Genomic DNA, 23457 nt, shown 5'->3' with positions numbered 1-23457 from the left:
ACTGCCGGTAGGACTGAATCACCACGAGACGAAACTTAAAAGGGAAATGACCTGGCTGAGTCACTCCCATGTTTGCCCAGGCGCCCGATTAAAAGAGCACCCAGGACTACGTCGATGACAGCTACCAGTCATACTGCACTATCTGCTGCCAAAAGGCAATTTAACTGCTGCTGTGTAGCAATGCAGTACCACGTCTGCCAGCACCCAGGAGACATACGGTGACGGTTTGCTGAGCAGTCTCCATGCTTGCCGTGGTATGGCATCTGCACAGGTTACTCAAGAAAAAAGGCGCAAAACGATTGTCTGCCCCTGCTTTCACGGAGGAAGGGAGGGAACAGGGGGCCTGACGATATGTACCCAGAACCACCTGCGACAATGTTTTAGCCCCATCAGGCACTGGGATTTCTACCCAGAATTCAGATGGGCGGCGGAGACTGCGGGAACTGTGGGATAGCCACCCACGGTGCAAACGCTCGGAAGTCGACGGTTGCCTAGGTACTGTGGACACACTCCGCCGACTACATGCACTTAGAGCTCTTGTGTGGGGACACACACAATCAACTGTATAAAACCGCTTTCTACAAAACCGGCTTCTATAAATTCGACCTAATTTCGTAGAGTAGACAAACCCTTGGATTCTGTCCCAGAATGGCCACAGCTCAGATGAGGAACATGTATTGAAAGACTCCATAGGCAAGAGAATCATTGTTGTTTTCCTTGCTGTGTCTTCTCTTTGATAACACTTGATAGCAAACTCTTTTGTCTCTTCAGTGTTTCATAAACACTAAAAGTCACTTTAAAATGCACACCCTTTTTTATACCTTCCACTCCACTCCACTCCCCCAAGGAGATTTTAGATACAGGGACCTCAGCTTAAAGCCACTCTAAATATTGACTGCTTTTCTCTTATCTCCTTTTCTGCTTTCTCATCATCTTCAGTTTCCATTGTGTCTGCTCCCATGGCACATGCCTGTTGCATTTCTTGGCTGTTTTACAGGAAATACTTGGGGTTACTGTCCTTTTGGTCAGCCAGGTACCCCTTTCTGACTTACCAGCTAGGAGAGCAGTGCTAGGTCAAAAACATCCTTTGGAGGGCTGGTAAGTAACATACTGGAAGTTTAACATTGGTCTGCATTAGAACTGGTTGGAACATTTTTGGCTAAATTAAATTTCCTTGAGATGTGCTCAAAGTCAAAATGTTTTGTGCAGACATATTTGTTTCAACTAAGTTTTTGTTAGGAAATCTGGAGAGGAGGGGAAGGAAAGCATGACTGACTGAGACCGTAACTGAGTGGTTAGGACATTTGGCTGGAGATGTGGGAGAGCCAGGTTCAAGTCCCTGTTCTCCCTGATTATGTGTGATCTGGGATGGAAAAACTCCACTTTGGTTCATGCAGAGCAAACACTTGAACCTGGCTCTCCCACATCCCAAGCCAGTGACCTAACTTCCTACCTCTTTTCCTCCCATAATTTAAAAGCTCAATTTCAGTCAGAAAATGGACACTTTTTGACACATGGCCATCAGAAACTTTTTCCCTTAACGGTACCCATTGGGTGGCTTGAGCATCTTCTGCTCTGATCACTGCTGCATGCAGGTATAAAGGGCAGAACTGTTCCCACGCCCCTTTCAGTTCCTTCTTACCTCCCAGAACAGTCATTGGAACCCCTGTTCATTACCAGAAGTTTTCTCTCTGCTTTGTGTATAAAGTATAATTGTAGTTGGTTAATAAGTTTAATTATGTTCAAATTTTTTTATTGTTTTCCATGTTTTGGGGTTCTACCCCCAGCACTGAGGAATGCCTCAGTTGCTGGGCTTCAAGCCATGTGCTTGTTGCTCAAAACCTATGCTAGTGAGTGACCTGCACAGTAGTTGTCTTAAGGGCAAAGCACATGTGAAAGACCGGTGCCAGATTTGCTGTAAATTCAAGCCTAAAACAAACAAGGATAGGAAGGCTAGGCTGAAGTTCCTGCTGATGGAGGTGGCACTTGGACTATGCTTGAGGTGACCTGCTCCAACTTGGTGCTGAGTGCTGCAGCTTCAGTGAAAGTACGTCTCCAGCGTTGTCAGAGTCCCAGCACTCATCTCCTTCACTTGTGCCTAGCAACAATGAGGCGCCAACCAGGGGAAGATATCCACCCTCAAAACCTGAAAAGAGGGGTGAGAAGGATTTGAGTAGAGTACATCTGAAATGCAAGCATTTCTCCTCCAAATCAGTGCCTAAATCAGTACAGTAGACTCCTGGTGCTGGACTTGATGATGCCCTCTCTGGTGCCAAAGTGGCACCATTGTAGCATAGCAGTAGACAGATATGATCTGAACTTGAGGTTTCAGATGACTGTCTATTGTTTTAGATTGCAAAGCTCACCCAGTCACAACAGCATGAAACTGTTTGAGGCTCCTGGGGCATGTGGCCTTGTGCACCTATGTGGTTCAATATGCCAGACTGCACCTCATAATTCTACAGGGTTGGCTACTCAGCGTGCTGTCACCATCTGGACTCGGTAGTGAAGGTGCCCTCTGATGCCCTCACCTCCCTAGCTTGATGGACAGTTCCAGCTAATGTATGTGTGGGAGTCCTTTTGCCTCCCTGCAGATGATGCTCATGTTCGTGATCAATGTGTCTGCCTTTGGCTGGAGGACCCATCTGGGTTCTCTGCAGACTCAGAGTTTAGATCCGCAGAGGACTTGCTTTCCACATCAATGTCAGAAAGTTGAAAACTGTTAGATTGGCCTGCCAAGTTTTTCTGCTACAGATCAAGGGAAACATCCTTTTAGTCCTCACAGAGAACACAGCAGCAATGTTCTACCTCAGCAAGCAGGGAGGAGCCCGCTCTGTCAAGAGGCTACGCTGCTTTGTGAGCTTTGCACTGCCAACTCAATAGGTCTAGAAGCTTCTTATCGACCAGGGTCCAAAACAATCTGGCAGATCACCTGAGCAGATCATTTACAAGACACCACGATTGGTCTCGTTGTCCACATCTGGTCAGATACCTCTTCCATTGGTGGGGGTTTCCGCAAATAAACCTATTTGCGAGAAGGATCAACAGAAAGTGTCAGCAGTTCTGTTCCCTACAAGATCACAGCCTGGGTTCCCTGAACAACGCATTCTTACTACTGTGATCAGGCAGGCAGCACCACCGTTCCTTTCTTCAGTTCAACAGCTACTAGATAGCTTATTGTACCTAAAACACTGATGTTTGACTGCTAGTTCTGTGAAGGTATATCAGGCAGCTTTCCAGCATTTACTCCTGGGGGAATTCTGCACCAAAAAATAAAAAATTTGGCACCAAAAAAATTAAAAACTCTGCGTACAATATTTTAAAATGCTGCAAAATTCTGAATATTTTATTTGTCAAAATAACACAATACAATCGTCCCAGTTTCAATTATTTTGGTAATTTATTTCAAAATACCTGTCAGCAAGTATGTCTGTAACAATACAGAGAACAAAAAGATTCCCCCATGAGTAGAAAATTAAAGAAACCCTTACGACAACCCAGTTCCTGTTTCTCTGTTATGCTTTTGTCGGGCACCTCAGTCTAGGTGTTTCACATATGCCAGCTGGGCACATCTTCGGGGGAAACTCTGCCCCTCCAGTCTTTTGTCAATTCTGGTTTTTTTCACCGTGCCCCCGTAGATTACTATATTTCAAGTTCCCAAATAGAGAACACTGCCGGGGTGAGAGGGAGGTGCAGGAGTACATTTGAGGGGTGCTGAAGGGGATATTTGGGGGGTGCTGGAGTTGGCTGCACAGGGCCCCCCAGCCCAGACACCTGCACCCTCTTTTCCCCCCCAGAGTTCAGCTGTGGGGCCAGACACCCGCACCCCCTCCCTCCAGAGCCCAGGTTCAGGCACCACTCCACACAGCTTTTGTTATTGTCCTACTGGGCAGAAATGACCTGTATCTGCTCATGGGGGAGGCAAAATTTAAAGATTTGGTTGCCTCCTGGAACAGGTCGAGTCACGCCCCCTTCTGGGAAGGGGCCCTCCCTTAACCCTCCTGGAAAGCAATGGCCCCTCCCTGCAGCTTTCAGCAGTTGCTTCTGCCTCTCCCTGAAGGGTGCAGCTTGCCAGCTCCAGCAGCTGTTGCTCATGGAGGGGACCTGAACACTCCACGTGGCTGAGCAGGGTCAGCAAACTCTGGCAGAAATCTGGGGGGGGCACGTGACCCTGTGTTCCGGGCACTCTGCTTATTGTGCAGCCGTGGCCCACATGCCATCTCCTTTGTTCAGGGCATGCTGGAAACTGCAGCCCGTCCACGCCTCTTGCAGTGGTGCATTGCGATTTGGGGAGGCGGGCTTTGTCAGGTCCAGCAGTCCCTAGCAGCAGCTCTGCAGCACCGGTTCTGTGGGAAGAAATGAAATTCTGTGCAGAACATTACTTCTGTGCAAATTTTGCATTGCACAGTGGTGCAGAACTCCCCCAGGAGTAAGCATTCCACCCCAAAGTAGATAATTGGTCTGTTTTCTCTAACAACATGTTTATAGGGTTTTTGAAAGGGCTAGTCAAATTGTATCCTTGGTTGCAAGACCACCTTCTCCCAAGCGATCTAAATTTAGCGCCTTTAAGACTTATGGGTCCCTCTGTTTGAGCCTTTGGCTACATCAATGAATGAAAATGGCATTTTTGGTTGCCATCACCTTGGCCAGAAGAGTAGGAGAGCTGCATGACTTAATGGATGGGCCTCTCTATACAGTCTTCTTTAAGAACAAGGTTTACTTGCAGCCTCATCTGAGGTTTTCCCAAAGGTGGTATCATCTTTCCATATCAGCCAGCCAATGTACTTACCTGCATTCTGCCCGAAGCCACATTTGTAGATTGACAACCTGGTCCTCAATCAACACATTTGCTTCCCATTGTGGTGTTGTTCAGGACTCGAGAGACAATGCTAGAGTTGAGCAAGTTGTTCTCCAATCATGACCCGTACTCCTAACCCTCTGTGTCGGAGATCTGGCAAGATGAAACTGAGGGGGAAGAGGGAGCCGCTCTGTCCTTTATACCTGCATGCAGTGGTGTGTGTCAGCAGGAGGAACTCAAGCTACTCAATGGGTACTACTGAGGGGAAAAGTTTCCAATGGCTATGTGCTGGGCAGACAGGCACCAAGGTTGGATTGGACATGTGCAACATGTCCAGAACAACATTTACTGAACAGGTTAGTAACCGTTTTTTTCCAAATACCAGCACTCAACAAAATATTTTGAAGCACTTGACTGTTTGCCCCAAAAGTGGAAGAGGAAGAGTACTCATTGGTGAATTTCGTGATTTTGTGGCAGTTAAGCTGAACTATATTTGTTATATATTCATGTATAGCTATTTCTGTATCCTGTATCATCTTTTATTCTAGGTTCTTGTCATTAATGGCCTATACTGTAGGGGACCTTTTAAAGTGTCGTTGCCTGGCTTGGTAAAGCCAACAGTGAGCTTTCTTAACAAGTTTCCCTTTTTAAAGAGCTTTAAAGATTGTAAGGGTATTTGTATTGTGGGTTTTTATTCTGTTCTCCCAACCCCCATCTTGACTTTTGTTGCAGTTGGATGAGTTGGTGGAGAAGGCCGGGGTGGGGAATCTGAATACTTTTTGTATCGTGTAATTCCTGGTAGAATACCAGTACGCTATCCTCTGTTGTTGCAGTTTGACCTTCTGTTGGTGGGGGGTTGGGTCTGCATCCAGCTGTATTGCTTAGTGGCAAGAGTCTGTGGCTGTATCACTTGGTGGTGAGAGTCTTTAGGGTCAGCGGTAGGGGAACCCTGGTCCCTCCCTGCTCCACCTGGTTCCAACCATGGCCCTGTGACAAGCAGGTCGGGTATGCACCTCGTATGCACCTAAAGCTGTCCAATAAACCCATAAAAATGGGCGATGTGGGGAGTGGCTAGATACCCCATGGATGTTCATACACTTTACTGGGAAGTGTCCCATCAGCTGAAACTCTGACCACATCCTGTTGCCAAATACATCCTTCTGGTTCTCTTAAAGTGAATCACGTGGAGGATAGCTGAGTCTGACCCTGAGAGGCCACCATCATCTTAGGAAGAACAGTGATGATTTAGCTTGTTTTGCCATGGCTTATTCTGTTAATACTTTCTATAGAAAAAAGAAGAATTGTCCTTTTGTGTTGATTAAAAGTAAATCTTGTAGTGTAGATGTGTTTGACTTGCTAACACCATTTCCTAAAGTCCCACATACAGTTTATATTTTATCTGTATGGACACTGCTACGCTACTGGGGAATGTTTCAGTGCTGGAGGTATTGTCCTTTGGATAGTGTTATGAATCATAGTGGCATTTGTCAGTATTTGGTGACTGCCAGGGTGAAAGTGAAGATCTCATGTATGAGGTGTTACTTGTGAGTAATACATTCATCCCAAACTCATACTAGGAGACCTTTTATGCCACATTACTGAATTGATCTAATATATGCATGCATGCTGTCTCTGTCCTCTTGCTCTCTCTCTCTCTCTCCCCCACCCTGCATTCAGAGTTAACCTTTATAGAATCCCAGTTCATCCCCCTTTGAATTTGTATCTTTTACGGTTAAACCCAGTTTCCTTGAACTTTTTATTGACAGTCAACACTGTGGAATTAAAATCACCGGTGTCAGCCCAGGAAGCTTTGCAGCTTCTTCCCATCTGACAGGTATTATGTAGGTGGAATGCTCCTTCTCCCATCTTCATCACATTCAGATGCTGACTAAAGTGGCAGAAAGGAGCACATGTTGAAAACTCAGCTGATGGTGCATTTCAACTTTTGTCATTTCTATTTTCTTCTATGAATTAAACCCAAATTATTTTATATTTGAAAATATAGGTTTTTACCTTTTTCCACCTCCCTCCCCCCCAATAATTACTGCAGTTTAATCTGCATAATTTCACTTCATTTTTGTACAATTAAAATAAGTATAACCACCTGAAAATGCTGTGATCCAGATCCTCATGATTTTGAAGTCAGTGGTGCTAGGACAATTTACACAAACTGAGGGTCTGATCTTGTGTGTATTTATGTATTACAAAATGTCTGTATCCATGCAGAATATAGAATCATAGAATATCAGGGTTGAAAGGGACCTCAGGAGGTCATCTAGTCCAACCCCCTGCTCAAAGCAGGACCAATCCCCAACTAAATCATCCCAGCCAAGGCTTTGTCAAGCCTGACCTTAAAAACTTCTAAGGAAGGAGGTCCCACCACCTCCCTAGATAACCCATTCCAGTGCTTCACCACCCTCTTAGTGAAAAAGTTTTTCCTAATAACCAACCTAAACCTCCCTGATTGCAACTTAAGACCATTATTCCTTGCTCTGTCATCTGCTACCACGGAGAACAGTGTAGATCCATCCTCTTTGGAACCCCCTTTCAGGTAGTTGAAAGCAGCTATCAAATCCCCCCTCATTCTTCTCTTCCGCAGACTAAATAATCCCAGTTCCCTCAACCTCTCCTCATAAATCATGTGCTCCAGCCCCCTAATCATTTTTGTTGCCCTCCGCTGGACGTTTTCCAAATTTTCCACATCCTTCTTGTAGTGTGGAGCCCAAAACTGGGCACAGTACTCCAGATGAGGCCTCACCAATGCCGAATAGAGGGGAATGATCACGTCCCTCGGTCTGCTGGCAATGCTCCTACTTATACAGCCCCAAATGCCATTGGCCTTCTTGGCAACAAGGGCACACTGTTGACTCATATCCAGCTTCTCGTCCACTGTAACCCATAGGTCCTTTTCTGCAGAACTGCTGCCTAGGCTCTGTCCCTAGTCTGTAGCAGTGCATGGGATTCTTCCGTCCTAAGTTCAGGACTCTGCACTTGTCCTCGTTGAACCTCATCAGATTTCTTTTGGCCCAATCCTCTAATTTGTCTAGGTCCCTCTGTATCCTATCCCTACCTTCCAGTGTATCTACCACTCCTCCCAGTTTAGTGTCATCTGACCAGTTTAGTGTCATCTGCAAACTTGCTGGGGTGTAATCCACGCCATCCTCCCAGATCATTAATGAAGATATTGAACAAAACCGACCCCAGGACCGAACCTTGGGGCACTCTGCTTGATACCGGCTGCCAACTAGACATGGAGCCATTGGTCACTACCTGTTGAGCCTGATGATCTAGCCAGCTTTCTATCCACCTTATAGTCCATATAGTCTAGATGTATTTGTGCCAGTTGCTTTATCTTGGGCAATCTTTTAAACTGAATGATGATGACAGATATTTATAGCACTTCTTTCACATTTACTACGGCAAACTTTATTTTACTAAAAGTTGGAGGCCCTAGTTTTCTATAAAATGTATCCGCTAACTGTATCTTCAAGTTTAGAACTATATGAATGTGATTTATCAGTAGTTTATGAAATACATAATTTTCAGAATCATCTGTCACTAAGTAATATAGGTGTTAAGGGAACAGTCTTCCAATTGCATAATCCTCATATGCTTACCTGACTCTGAGATATGAATTCAGTTCTATCACATTGTGATTATGTATTATACTATGCATCATTGAAGTTTTTGAGTTTGTATCTTATTATTCTAACTACTACACTTTTTTCCTTTTTAATGTAAGGTTGCCTTTGCCTCCTGGAGCCTTCTCGGGTCTCTGGAAAAATCAGGAAATATTCAAGGAGTTATATTTCCAAAAATTTCAAGTAAGAATTGCAAAAGGAACTATATAAACTACCAGTAATGCTGTGGCATTGAATGACCTTAGTTAGTAGTTAGGATTCTGTCATTTCTTCTTTTGATGAGAGAACTTTGATATGTATCTCTGTGTAAGATTAAAAACTTTTAAAGTTAAACCTTTCATTGTGCATAATATTAGAATGTAGTCATTCTCTTTTAAAGAAAATCTAAAAAATACAGTTTGTCTTCTGTGTGGAGTAACATATGCAGGAGTGGAGCATGACTTTAGGGAGGGGAATCTGTACATAGATGAATAAATTATGTTTCCCCCATCAGATCCACACATGGAAGAGATCGTACATAAGCTGATCTCCTCCAGACACGGCGGGGGTGTGTGTGTGTGTGTGTGTTTCCTATGCATGACCAAGAAGGAAGATTCAGTCCAAGGGTGGAAATAGCTGAGGGAACAGATTTATGTGTGGACAAGTTGTCATTTTGTGGTCTGGCAAGGTGTTGCTATCATGCTTCTGGGTCAAGATATTTCCAATAGAAACAGGAATATCATGAGAATTTGAGTTCAGTTTTGCTGCCCCAACCTTTAGAGACAACCCTGCTCTTCCCCCGGGGCTCAGGGGAGCCCCATCTTCCAGGGGTTCCGAGTGAGCGGTGAACAGGCTGGAAAAGGTGTGAGTGGACTTGCAGGGCATATGCTGTTCCTGCTGACCCCACCAAGCTCACTTGGGGAGGGGAACCCAATCTGTATTATGAAATCAGAACAGAGAATAAAGTGTTTCAGAATAAAATCCATATAATGAAAAAATTATAATTGGGAAAAGAAGGAATTGCAGTTTATAAAGATTTTTCAGCTGTAAAGTTGATGTGATCCTATTTTTACACCACACGCATAAACTTTAGGTGGGAGGTGACTATATTAAACAGGCCAGTAACTTTTTTCATTTTGAGTGAGTCACTCATCCATTTTGCTGGTAGAACATTGCTGAGCTGATGACCCTAGTATTAATATCAATTTATTTCTTGTGGTTTTATTTTCAGGGATACTATGATACCATGGATGCTGGGTACATGGACGAAGATGGCTACTTATATGTCATGTCTCGAGTTGACGACGTGATCAATGTTGCAGGTCATAGAATTTCTGCAGGTGCAATTGAGGAGGTGAGCACAAACTTAACAGTGAAAATGGGTACAAAGAAAGCTGGCATCACAGGGTACGTCCACACATTGAGTGGGAGCCTGTGGAAGTGAGTCTTGGAGCTCAGGTTGACAGACTCAGGCTTGCTGGGCTCACACTAAGCTGCTTAAAATAACTATGTAGACATTGTGACTCGGGCTCTGAAGCCGAAGATGGGGGTGGGCTTCAGAGCCCAAGGTCCAGCACGAGCCACAACATCTACACAACTATTTTTAGCGACGGAGCACAAGCCCTGTTGAGCCTAAGTCTGTCAAGCCAGGCTCTAAGACTCACTGCGACAGGCTGCTGCTCTCTGTGTAGATGTGTTCACAGAGACTGAAAACCTCAACAAAAATACGTTTTATTTTTTTCTCAGTTGTGTACTTGTTGGTTTTGATTTCTTTGGGGGTGCGGTGTTTAAATACCAGATGTTTCTAAGATTAAAACTTCTGGAAAGTTATTTAAAAGTAGTTTTAGGGTGGATTTCAAAAAGGGCTCAGTGTTGGCTTAAACTCTGCTCCCATTGAAATCATTAGGAGTTTTATTATTGGCTTCAGTCAGAGCAGAGCTAAGCCAACTCTAAACGCTCCGAAATTCCACCCTCACATCCTAGCTCACGAATGTAATATACAGATAACTCCACAAGTTAAAACTATGCATTTTAAAATAGCATTTTAGACTCATTTCCTGATTCACTGACCTGTCCAGATCTACTGTAATTGCCAGAAGATCTTGGATTTCCCTGAAGATCTTGCAAGTACAGGAAGCCATGCAGGGAGTACAAGAAAATCCTCCTTATTTGGTATTAGGCATGTTATTGTACTTTTCTCTAGACTCTGAACTTAGCAGTTAAGTCAAAGGAGAACTAATTTTGCAATATTTTGCTTTATAAAGTATCTGTTTGCAATCTGTTGGTTGACCTGCATATTTTATATAACGTTTTGGATTTTAAAGAGTAGAAAACTTGCAGAAAAGCCAGAGGACAGATTTTTGGTCTCTCTGGCTGCGCAAGCCATTTGGGTTGCACAAAAGCAGCACATAAACCCCATGGATCCACCTTCCTAAGCATTTGCATTATATAAGGGGAATCTCTGGGTGGAGTACAGTGGTATTAACAGCTCTGCACCGTGTCATCTCATCCTCCAGGGACATTACTAGGGGATCCCTGCTCCCTGGTGCTCCCCAGATACTGGAATGTTCTTTTAGGCCGATGAATAATCTGTTTTAAATTAGAGCTACTCTAACGTAAGAGTGCTAGACTAGTGTACATTGGCTCAGAATTGGGAGAATGTAAATGTCATGTAAAGCCACCTTCCCCTCCCACCCCACAATCCTGTAATGAGCACACCACCTGGGAAGGGATTCTTCCCTCCGGTGTGGCCCTTTAGTGAAAGGGCTGTCACAACACCAGATTTAGGTGGGGAGGATCTAATCAAACCCCCCCCCCCATATGGACTTTGCACAAGGTAATTTATGCTGCCATACGAGACCCATGCCTCAAGCCCCTGGCATAGGGGGTATGTCTCAACCAGGAGGCAGTGGGGGGAGGTGCAACAGCATAGCACTTCAGGGATTGTGCTAACTTAGGCTGCCCCTCAATGTTAAGTTATTCAAGGGACCACACTGGCCCCTAAAGCAACCCAGGATTAGGAGGCACAAAGATGACTTGAAGATATACAGCACAGAATCTTGCCACTGGTCTTTTACTTCTGTATCGTTAAACAAATTATTCAGGCATTGTTCCTTATCTTTCAGACTGGATCTGAAGCTGATAAAATGGCTGGTGTTGTGAATTACCCAATGTTTAGTATTGTACTACTTTATCTCTGTGTACCATGTGAGCTTTCTTCTTTTCTTTCATTTAAGTCACTTGTTTTTCTCAGTCTTCTCCCCTACTGTTTTGTAATTTTGTTCCCCTGAAAACAATATACACTTAATCACAAGAAAATGTTTAGTTTTTCAATTCACCTTTTAAACCAAGCTAAAAAAAGCTAGACTGTAAGTAGTTTACAGCGCAAACTGCTATTTAAATGAGCAAACATTAACAACAACACAATTAAGTCTTCAGTAAGATCAGTAAATACAGAATTAGAAGCTCAGTGAATCTTCCTTTAATTAAATGACAGTCACCTTGTCAAGTATGCATATTTATCTCCATTTCCATTATAGCTACATGTCGTTTAGCAAGTTTTTCTGCAGATTTTGACTATAAATTTCAACTTCATCATGTTCCAATAAGAGTTGTTTATTTCACCAGGGTTTTCTATAAGTATCATCAGGGCCTTGTGAAGCTACAGAAGTTACCATTTATCCTGTCGCTCAATGAATAGTTGTTACGTATTTGTGTTAATTTCATCTTCCATCTTGTGGTGTGTGTGTGCGCGTGTGTGTGTGTTTCAGCTGGAATTGCTTGCCTTTTCTCTGAAGCAAGGGATTAATACTACAGGGATTTAGCATGACTAGTCCCCTCCTGACTGTCTGGCGGCTGCTGCTGCTGTAGAAAACAGGAATACATCCTGTTTCAGTAACTACCATTCTAGAAACATTGCCTCTTTTAAAATATTTTTTCTTGTTTCTTATTTTTACAGTTTTTCAATTACTTGTGGCTGTTTCTATTTTCTATATTTCTATTTTGCACGCTTGTTAAACTTTTATTTTATTTTTTTAAAACGTTCTACTATTTTTTAAAGCTCTTATCTGGTTCTTATGAATATGGAACCCTTCACTCTTATTCAGAATTATCTATAAACTTTTGGAACTCCACGGAGGGTACCTGGTCCAGTGTCAGGTGAGGGGCCTGAAAGACTGCACTGGAAGCAGTGGCTTTAGAAGGCCTTAGTCCATAGGCAAAAAATGGGAAGCTGAGAACTTAAGGAAAGGTAACTGTTTACTCTGAACCTTCGGCAGGAGCTGGGACCACAACGTCAAGGGCAGGGTTACAACTGTGTTTTTTGTATGGTTTCCGTATGTTGTGTCGGTGTGTTTATGTTTTTCTGAGGTGCACTGAATTTTTCATGATTTTTCCTCTGCTTTGACTTTATTTTTCTATCCCACTCCCAAGGGTTTAATTAAGATTTTACCTTTTCCTTTTGTGTGTGTTCACTTTTCTAGTGGTTGTCTCAAGTTATGTCTATTCTATTCTATGCTTTACCCACTTACTTGTATTTTCCTTGATATATACAAAAAGCAGCTATGTCAACTAACACTCCTGACTGAGCAGGCAAAGGAATCTTCAGGGGGTGCCATTAAATGATAGACAAAGACTTCCATTAATGGAAATTTGACATTTTGGAACCCAACAGTCAGGGCAGAATAACCCTTCCTTTTAATGAGGGAATTCTTAAACCTGCAAAAGGAATTATAGACTACTCCATCATCTCACCAATCTGAAAGAGAACTGAACAAAAGAATTAAGGTCCCCTTAAAGGGTTAGAGTATTTTTATTCGCATCTGCCGCCATCATCTCTCCTTCCTTCCCCGGACCTGAAGAAGAGCTGTGTGTTGTTCGAAAGCTTGTACCTTTCACCAACAAAAGTTGGCACGATAAAAGATATTATGTCACCTACCGTGGCACCATCATCTCTAGTAGGTACTGCAGCTAATGAAAATCACCCCATGAGAAAAAGAGGCAAAGAAATTGGATCTGTTTGGTCGTAAGGATTATTCAGTGGTATCTCTTCAGGTCAGGATTGCAAACTACTTAGCTATGCTAGCCAAATACAGTTATATACAATGGGACAAAATTGCAGAATTTTGAAAGAGTTACCTCCACATCTGAAGGATGAAATTAAATTGATTTATTGCAGAAACCGCTTTGCAAGCAGTTTTAGACTCTGCAGACACAGGAGCTAGATCAGTCTTCACTGGAATTTCCATGAGAAGGGACTCATCTTTATCTGCATCACTGCCTAACGAGGTTAAAAAGGCAGTTCAAGACTTACCCATCAAGAGAAAGGATATATTCAACCTGAAACATTACATTCTGTGAAGGATTCTAGGGCCACACTCAGATCACTGAGGCTTCACACCTCACGTTTTAAGAGGAAAGCAATATAAGTGACTGTTCTCTTCAAGGCAGAGATCTCAACCATGTATTTTGTTTTATCCTAACTTTATTATCAGAAGCAGCAAGATCAGTTTAAAAAGAGATTCTAAAAGAGAAGACTGTCTTCTTCGTTCTCTACTCAACCATCTCATTCTCAGAAGCAACAATTTTGATACTTCAGTAGAGGTTACTGCACTAGACTGTGTGGATTGGTACCCTTCCCTTTGCCCTTTTGGTAACTGCCTTTCTTTTTTCAAGAGTGCTTGGACTTCAATAACATTGCATTTTTGGGTCATCCAGACAGGATACACCCTCCAATTCCATACCATTTTCCCCTCATGCACCTTCCCCATACTTTTTTGGGGACAAGTCTCATGCATCAAGAAAAACTGTCACTACTGGAGTTAGTGGAAATGTTGTTGGTTCCTTTAGTCTTTGGGGGAAAGGGATTTTATTCCCATTCTTTCTTATACCAAAAAGGCATACTAGACCAGGTGCTCCATAGTAGACCTCAGGCTCCTCAACACTGTCATCACCAACACAGAATTCTGCATGGTGACTCTCGCATCCATCATACCTTCTTTATATCCTATGGATTGGTTCAGTGCACTCGATTTGCAAGATGCATGTTTTCATGTTGCAATACATCACTTGCACAAGAAATGTTTTCGTTTCCAAGTTCTAGGCGATCGTCATCAATTCCAGGCCTTTCCGTTCAGACTCTCAACTGCATTGCAAGTGTTTACAAAATGTCTATTGTTAGTAACCACCCATCTTCATCATTGAGGGATTTATGTTTACCTGTCTCTTGATCTTAGCTCCTCTAATCAGGGAGGATCAACTCAACAGATCTCAGACTCAGTAAGTTCGAATCTACATCTGTTCTTAAACTTGGTTCTAAAGTTCAATCTCAGTCCATACAATTCCTTGGCATACATACCTGCCTCAGGAGAAGTTCCAGAATTTATCTCGCATATTTATTTTCAAGCCTGAGATTGGTCTCAAGTACTCATATCACACCCTTTGCCAGACTGAGGGTGAGACCTCTTCAGTCCTGGATCAGGTCAGTTTACCATCCAAACATCCACAGAATGATCATCCCTTCATTGGTGGCTAGAACCAAGCAATGTCTGTTGCGGGTGCCTTTGACTCCAATATTTCCCATTCAGATGTTAGTCACCAATGCATCCACAAAGGGTTGGGACATTCAACGGGCTCGATTCCAGATCTATGGACTCCTGTGGATTGTTCAGATCACATAAATGTTACAGAGCAGAGCAATTTGCTTAGCCTGCAAATAATTTCTTCCCTCATAAAGAACCAAACAGTATACGTTTTGAAGGTTTAACAGATAAAGTTTTCAATAACAAAATATTACATGGTACATTGTGCTTGTGAGGTTATTTAAAAACTGAAACTTGCTGTATCTTCTCTGCACTCTGCTTTTCATATTATTGTAAATAACTTAATTCCATTAATAACAGGATAATTATCTTAATTCTGTGCCAGTTAGGGCAAAATATGCATATATAATCACAGCTACCTTAAAAGTATAGATTTCTTCAGCATATTGATATCATGTACATGGGTGCTGCAAAAATAGTGTCAATTGAACATACAAACTACGAAGCAAAAAAATGATCAGTGGATTTGTATGAGGAGGTTTCATATGCTTTATGACAGTTGCCCTGCAACCTGAGCCATGTATTATTGGATTTAGATTACTGTCTGTCAATAGCGTGGGAGTGAAACTTTGTTTTTGCAATAGGCTATTTCTTTAAGGAAGTGTCGGCTCATGCTAATGGCTTATCCTTTTGGCCTTGTTACTTTAACTCTTTGTAAAAAAAAAAAAAAAAAAAAAAAAAAAAACAGTGGCTTGGGACAATGTTAACTCGTGGTGAATTTTGGGTACATTTTGCATACTATTTTATCAGACAATGGGGAGAGCATTAATGGATATCATCACTACTATAATTCCTACAGGAAGGGTTTGATTAAGAGTTGGACCACTAACACCGGTGGATCCAAAGAGTTTCTTAGGAGGGAAATCAAGGATGCCTATCCTATAGTTTTTATAATCATGTTGGACACCTGGATCCCTAATTATATATGAAGAGCAAAACAGAGTATCTAAAGGGCAATAGTCAGGATATCTGTTTTGCAAAGCTGAAGTGTTTCTTGCCCAGGTAAACTGAGGTCTCATTTTACCTGGGTTTTGACTACATTATGAGAGGAAAGGGAGAGGAGTCTCAGAGATATCTGAAAGATAGTAGATGAAGGTCTGTCCATTCATTCATTTCAGCTTCCTTCAGCTGCAACATGCATGTGTAGGTTCGTACTCGTGAGCGAATTCTTACAGTACTCCATAGTGTTGCTCCATGCAGGCTTTTTGATGCAGGAGTTTTGCCTTCATATGTGTTTGTTTGCACAGCACCTAGTACTCCCGCAAACAGTCTTCGTCCACCTAAAAGTCCCTAAAAATGGCAGATTAATTTTTCTCTGATTGTGATCCACCAATGAGGACTCTTCTCCTCAGTTTCAGTCTCCCTTTTTCCTCTTTAAGAGGTCACCAATGAATAATGGGGAAATTATACAGGCCATCGTGATGTTTTCTTTTGTACGGTTAGGAAAGCTCCCTAAGCAGGAGATGTGACTAGGAGGAAAAGAGACACATTTTTGTATATGTTAATTTGATACTTCAACCTGACAGACAAATGTGAAGCAGTAATAACTTGTGGGTTTATTGTTGCTGGTTTGGATTGGCAGAAAGTAAAATTTCAGATAAATTACTTATGTAACTTTAGCCCCCTTGTGGCCAAGATGGTGTCTGCTCTGCAGGCAGCTCTGGCCAAGAGAAGCGCGCAGGAGTGCAGCAGAGAAAGTCCCTTCCACCCAGAGGCACCTGTTCCATACCCCCCAGAGTACGTACGTATGTACGTACGTACACACACACACGAAAAGTACAATGAATATAAGAAAGGGAATGAAAGGAAAAAAACAACGGGGAAATAGAGGGGGAGTGGTAAAACAGGGTTGCATTCAACTCAAGGCCCCACAGGCCTATTAGTACCATAGTCTGAAAGGAGAGACACCGAGCAATGTGTCTGCACACAGAGTTCAGGAGTCCTGGGCAAAGTTCCAGTCCAATGGTGAGTCTTGGGTGCTCCTGGTCATCTTTGGCACCTGTAAACTTCCCCCAACAAACCCTTCCCGTGCCACCTTCTGCCTCTCTCTGCAAAGCCACACAGAGCGACCGCCTCCCCACTTAACTAGCTAACAGCCTCCCTCATTATTTCCAATGCAAAGTTTTATAAGGCCCACAGCCCCATGCAGCTTTGGGCAGCAGTGATACTGGATCCAGCTCTGGTCTGTTCTTCTCAGGCGATTCCTCCCTGGCACAGTGCTCCCCCTGGGTCCTGTCCTAGGGCGTCACTGATCAGCCGCTCTGTCCCCTCCCAGGCTTCAGACAGGTTATTGACTGTTTCACTCTGTGAGGGCCTGCTTGCTGCAGCCCATCTGTCTGGACGGACACGCACGCGCACACACACCCCCCGTTGCTCTCTTCCCTTCTCTCTGCTCCCCCACCCACCAATAGCACTTCCTCCTTCTGGAACAATCAGGGTTCATAGAGTTTCATTATACAGTTTTTTTCATAACTCTGTAGTTATGGTTGAAGAGGCTCTTTAGTTCCAAGTCCCTGCTTTCCGTATGATTGAAAAGATTACAGGTAGATTACATATCTGAATTGTGATAGATCAGACACTCAAGAATGTACCAGCACTCACTTGCTCTTTCCTTCCTGCATAACTGTGTGAAACATCGATCATAATATTGTATTAACATAACATTTTCCAGCTAAGATCTTGTGGAATGTGTTAAAATTGTCATTTTAACATTGCTGTAAAGAAGATATTTTATTACCTTTTCAATTGTATGTTGTGTTACCTAGGGATTGTTCTTATTTCCATCCAAACACTAGATTGTCAATGCTACCTGCATATTAATTACAGTAGAATATATACTCTGCTATTTGAGGTTTTGTTTTGTTTTCTCCCTCAGTCTGTTCTTTCCCATGGAGCTGTGGCTGATTGTGCTGTTGTTGGCCAAGAGGATGCCTTAAAAGGTCTTGTCCCATTAGCGCTATGTGTATTAAGAAATGGTGAGAGCTCATTACTGTTCATAGACTCGTGTATTGTGTCCCTAAGATTTGTATAATGTTGTAAAGTAGTTACAGCATCTGAAATTCCTCACCAGGTATAAAGATAGAGGAGGAGAAAGTTTTGGAAGAAATTGTTAAGTACGTTCGAGAAAGCATTGGCCCAGTGGCAGCTTTCCGAAAGGCAGTATTTGTGAAACAGATACCAAAGACACGTTCCGGCAAAATACCACGTTCTGCTCTTTCTGCTCTTGTCAATGGCAAACCATATCAGGTAAGCTCTAGGTGCTCTTTATTCTAACAAAGGATGCTAGCACATCAGCAGAAGGGACTTTATCTTTTGTTTCTTTAATGTATTTTGCTATTGGTTCACAATATCTGATATTGTAATGTCATTTTATTTTTGCCTGGTATATTTTATCTTCACAGTCTTTATAAATGCTTTCTTCTTGATTACTTTAGAAAAATTAGCATTAGAGGAGTTATTGAACCGATTGCTCCTTACTGTATGTGGTATATGGCAGTTCTCTATCATATGTTTATGTATGTTCTTCCCTCTCAGATAATTCCAACCATTGAGGATCCCGATGTGTTTAAACACGTAGAAGAAGAACTGAAGAAAAAAAAAATAATGTGATTTTTGTCCATCATACAGTGTCTTTTAACAGTAAACTTCCAAATGTCTGGAATACATGAAGAAATTTTCTATTTGGTAACGCAGTTATAGAACATATTTTAGATGTCTGAAATAACCTGGCGCTAATTTTATTACTACAGAACTGTTGCTGCTTTCTCTGTCATGTCATCATCATCATGGACAGCGAAACCTTCTGAGTTTTGGCAGTGTTTGTCATTTGTATTATACTGGAGGTTTAGACAGATAAGAAGTAGATACTTACAGTAGAGAGTTTTAACAGAGCCCTGTAAAGAGGGTTCATAAATTCATAGAGTTCAAGGCCAGAGGGGACCGTCAGATCATATAGTCTGACTACCATATAACATGGGTTCTTAATTTTACCCAGTAACAAAGATTGCATTAGCACCTTTTTCCACAGCATCGCACTGGGACCTTATGTTGATTTGCTCTACTATGAACCCTAAATCCTTTCCAGGATACAGCCTCCCATTCTGTAGGTATGGCCCGTGTTCCTTGTTCTACTCCTGGTGGAATTCTGTGCCAAAAAAATTAAAATTCTACGCACAATATTTTAAAATTCTGCAAAATTCTGCATATTTTATTTGTCAAAATAACACAATATAATCACAACAGTTTCAATTATTTTTGGTCATTTATTTCAAAATACCTGTCAGAAAGTATGTCTGTAACAATACCGACAACAAAAAAGGTTCAGGAAATGTTTTATGACAAATAGATTCCTTACTAGGCATATTAATGCAGAACTCTCAGTAATAATTCATTTAAACTACAATACAGAACTATATTTCCCGTACCCCTCAGAAGCAGAGCAAAGGCTTGGGGGAGTCAGGGGTAACGGAGGAGCTGAGGGAGAGGGAGGTAAATTGCTGGGAAGGAGGTTGGGTGTGAACTTGGAGGGCTGTTTGGTATGGGTGAGTAAAGTATGGAACAGGTATTTTTGGGAGGGGGCAGGGAGGGATTGTTAAGGAGCTTCCCCCATGCAGACCCTGGCTTACTCCTAGCCTCTCCCATTCAGTCAGGCACATGGACCCCTGTCCCCATGAGTCTCCCACCCTCACCCAACCACTCCCCATCACTATGTAGCTCTGCCCCACCTCCCCTTGTCGCCATGTGGCTCTGCACCTCCCTCCCGCCATGGCCCCGTGCCTCCACTCCCATTCAGCCCCTGCCCCAGTTCTCCCCCTAGCCCTTATGAGCCTCTGTCTGCCTCTCCCTGCAGCTTTGGTGGGCAAATGGCAGAACTGCAGCAGGATTTTGGCAGAAGCTTTTTCTGCGTGAAAAATTAGAAATCTGTGGGGCTCATTAAATATGTGCGCACACAGTAGCACAGAATTCCCCCAGAAGTACTTGTTTTTAGATGTATAACTTTGCATTTGGCTGTATTTGGATGCATTTTGTTTTTCATAGTCCCCAGTTACCAAATTATCCAGATTGCTCTGCATGACTGGTGAAATGGTAAATAATGAGGAGGACTGGGCAATCTATGTCATCTACAAATTGGATCCCTAATGATTTTTATATTTACTTTCAGTTCACTGATGAAAATGTTGAATTGCATCAGGCGTCATACCAATCCCAGTGGATTCCCACAAGAAATATCTCCATTCGATGCTTATTCCCCATTGGCAATTACTTTTTGACAGACATCTTTTAGCCAGTTCTTAATTCATTTCGCTGTGCTTTATTGATAATCGTATACTGCTAATTCTTTTAATCAGAATGTTGCGTGATACTTTGTCAAAATCACTTACAAATATGTATATTACATTTGTGCTGTTACGTTTGTCAACCAAACTTGTAAGCTTTTCAAAATGAAATCAGGTTTGTTTGACAAGACCTAATTTCATAAACCATGTTGCCTAACATTAATTACATTCCTATCCTTCAATTCTTTATCTGTTGAATCCTGTGGCAGCTTTTCCTTTAGTTCACCCAGCATTGATTTCTGGCTAACTGGCCTATATTTACCCAAGTCATCTCACTTGTCCTTTTTGAATATTGGCACGTTTCTTCACTCTTCTGGAAGTTTTTTGAAAGTTATCCAGGCCTACTGAATTGAAAATGTTAATCACTAGTAGATGTTGCTTAACATCCTCTTGGTTACTAATGGACTGGACAATATAAGCGTATAATCTTGCTTCAATTCAAATATAAAATGCAGATATTTATTGAAAACTTCTGCCTTTTCTTCAGCGGTATTAACAATTTTACCATCTCTGCCTAGTAATGGGCCTATACCATTGCTAGGATTTCTTTTATTCCTAATGTACTTTAAAAATTCCTTCTTATTGTCCTTAGCCCTAGCAGCCATGGATTTCCCCTGATGTGTTTAGCTTCCCTTATCCATTTTCTACACTTCACACATTCTTATTTATATCAATTGCTATTCCTTCCCTTTTTCCATTTGCTGATTTTTTTATTCCTAATTGCTGCCTTCACTTTGCCACTGAACTAGGATGAGCTTTTAGCCAAAGTTTTTATCTTCCTTTATTGTGGACTTATGGCTTTTTGGACATTGTCTTGGTGGTGGAGCATGCTAATTTGCCTGATGCTTTTCATGTGTATCTTTACTTTAAAGTAATGTCACAAATAGAGGGAAAAGAAGGAAGGAAAGACAAAGACTAAATTAGGACTGGATATCTTTCTAAAATATATCTCTAGCTCATACAAAAATTATGGGCTTGATGCAGAAATTACTGGGTGAGGTTCTATGGTCTGTGTTATGCAGAAGGTGATTGTAGATAATCATAATAGTCCCTTCCAGCCTTAAAATCTGTGAACATCTGACTATGGCTGACCATCACTGGCTAATTGATGACAAACAAAGAGCCACCGAGCACCTTTTTAACAGCTGTTTCTGACCTCCTTCCTCCCCTCCGCCCCCTCCCACCCACAATAAAGCAGAGCTGTCTTTCCTGGGTAAGCCTCAGACAAACTCTGCCCCACCTTAGTTGTGGTGCAGTCATTCTCACAAGGTGCTAAATATCCCGGAGAGTTGTTTGAGCACCCCTATGCCTTTATGAGGTCATTGCAGACTGCAGCTGCCAAGCCAGTCACAGGAGAGAGCCTGTACATTTGAGTGTGTTCTAGGTTTCAAGTGGTAGTTTTTAATGCATAATGAAATTAATAGTCTCTGTTATTTTTAAACAAGTATTCACAAAATTCATACAACAGATCTTAAAAAACAAACAAATTCAAAACAAAGTCAGCATTTCCTGCCATAGGAAACGACACTAAGCAATAAAAGTTGCTATAATGAATGAGAGACTCACTTAGTGAAGCTCTGCTATGGGAGAGCCCCTTAGTGAAGATAGTTTAGGGATCTCCAGTTATTTTTCCAGATCGGTCCATAGCTGAGGGCTATATTTTGTTTCTATAGGGATTTATAGATACCCTAAGAGTATCTATAGGGATTTATAAGACTATGCCTTATTTTTTGCTATGGGCAGTATCTCCTTAAAAAAAGAAGACATCCAGGAGGATAGCCATCAACTAATGAGTAAAGGTAGGAGGCTGTTAAGTGACACAGTACTGGAACCAGATAAAACAGCAGACTGATCATAATGGCTGGGAGGGTGCTATATATATATATATAAAAAAAAAATAAAGGTGACTCCCATTTGAATGCTCTCTTGGGCCCGGCTCCTGCAAACTGTTCTGAGTGAGTGTGGAGCTCTGCCTTTGCAGAACAGTTTGCAGGACTGGAGCCATAGCTGGTAACTGTAAAATATTCCAGAAAGTTCTTGCCTTGCACTGAAAACCTTGGACCGAAGCAATGAAATAGTGAGACTGGGACCAAATATGATGGAAGAAACCACTACATTATAAGATAGAATGAGTAGAGTTACATAATAATTGAGTCCATAGTTAATTTTATGCTTTACCCACCAGGATGAATAAATTAACGATCCTGCTCTCCTGTTCAATTCACGTGCATGAATTGAATGGCATGGCCCAGCAGCAGGACTAGCCACTACTTAAGACCTCAAAATAAGGGTTGAGGGGGACTTACATAGGGGATAGGCTCTCTGCACAGGTTTTAAATTTTCTCTCATGAGACACTTAGGGATGTGAGTAAGTTTGCTCATGCGAGTAGTACTGTTGAATTCAGTAAAGTTACTCACCTGTCTATTTGCAGGATCAGCTCCTTAATTTCCTCAGTTTGGCTATAAAAATGACATTTTTGCAACGTTCTCCTTCTACTGCATTTGCTGTCTCTTTGTAGGCATCTAAGATGATCTCTATGCATGTATGTGTAGCTTTGGAGGGAAGACTGAGATGTCCCTATGAATGCTGCAGTGCTGTCTGTCTACCTTGCTTCGTTAGCTAACTAATGTTAACTTAAAGTGTACTGCCTAATATGGAGTGAATCAAAAGCTCCAACTTCAGAATTTTCCCTTCTGAAGAGTAGTGTTAAGCTCTGAGGTATAAAATTGCAGAAAAGCTAAATAATACCAGAGAACTGTACAACAGATATGGCAGCTGTAAATATAAACCAAGAGCCTTATTCACCACTGCCTTGCATTTTGTTTAGATCGGTGTGGAAAATGATACCAAATCAGATGTCAAATATTTTTTGTGAATATGAAAAATTCAGTATAGCAAGCTAGTTCTGTTTGTACTTTACTCAAACAAGAACTACTTTGTGAGGCATTAGTTTGGATGCAGGTGTCTTATCCTGTGGACTGTAGAGTTGTATGCTAGCTGCTTTCCTATGTAATAAAATTGATGAACATTTAAAAGTAAATTATAGTCTTTTGGGTTACTCTTTTTTCCTTTGTAAATAGAATGCCATAAAAATGTCCATGAA

At 42.0% G+C, this 23457-nt stretch overlaps 1 protein-coding gene across 1 annotated transcript in view; it reads left to right on the top strand.

Annotated features, from left to right (window-relative positions):
• The window catches only part of ACSS3 (acyl-CoA synthetase short chain family member 3), a 135748-nt gene extending 113650 nt beyond the window's left edge, over positions 1 to 22098 (top strand). The window contains exons 12-16 of the mRNA XM_007059031.4: positions 8541 to 8622; positions 9650 to 9772; positions 17893 to 17992; positions 18088 to 18263; positions 18552 to 22098. Coding sequence (XP_007059093.3) covers positions 8541 to 8622; positions 9650 to 9772; positions 17893 to 17992; positions 18088 to 18263; positions 18552 to 18626 — 556 coding nt within the window. The 3' untranslated portion in view covers positions 18627 to 22098. The remainder of the gene's footprint in view (positions 1 to 8540; positions 8623 to 9649; positions 9773 to 17892; positions 17993 to 18087; positions 18264 to 18551) is intronic.
• The last annotated feature ends 1359 nt before the right edge of the window (positions 22099 to 23457 follow it).

The sequence above is a fragment of the Chelonia mydas genome, chromosome 1, assembly GCF_015237465.2.
Source record: "Chelonia mydas isolate rCheMyd1 chromosome 1, rCheMyd1.pri.v2, whole genome shotgun sequence".
Lineage (NCBI taxonomy): Eukaryota > Metazoa > Chordata > Testudines > Cheloniidae > Chelonia > Chelonia mydas.
This window is presented reverse-complemented; position numbering and strand designations above follow the sequence as displayed.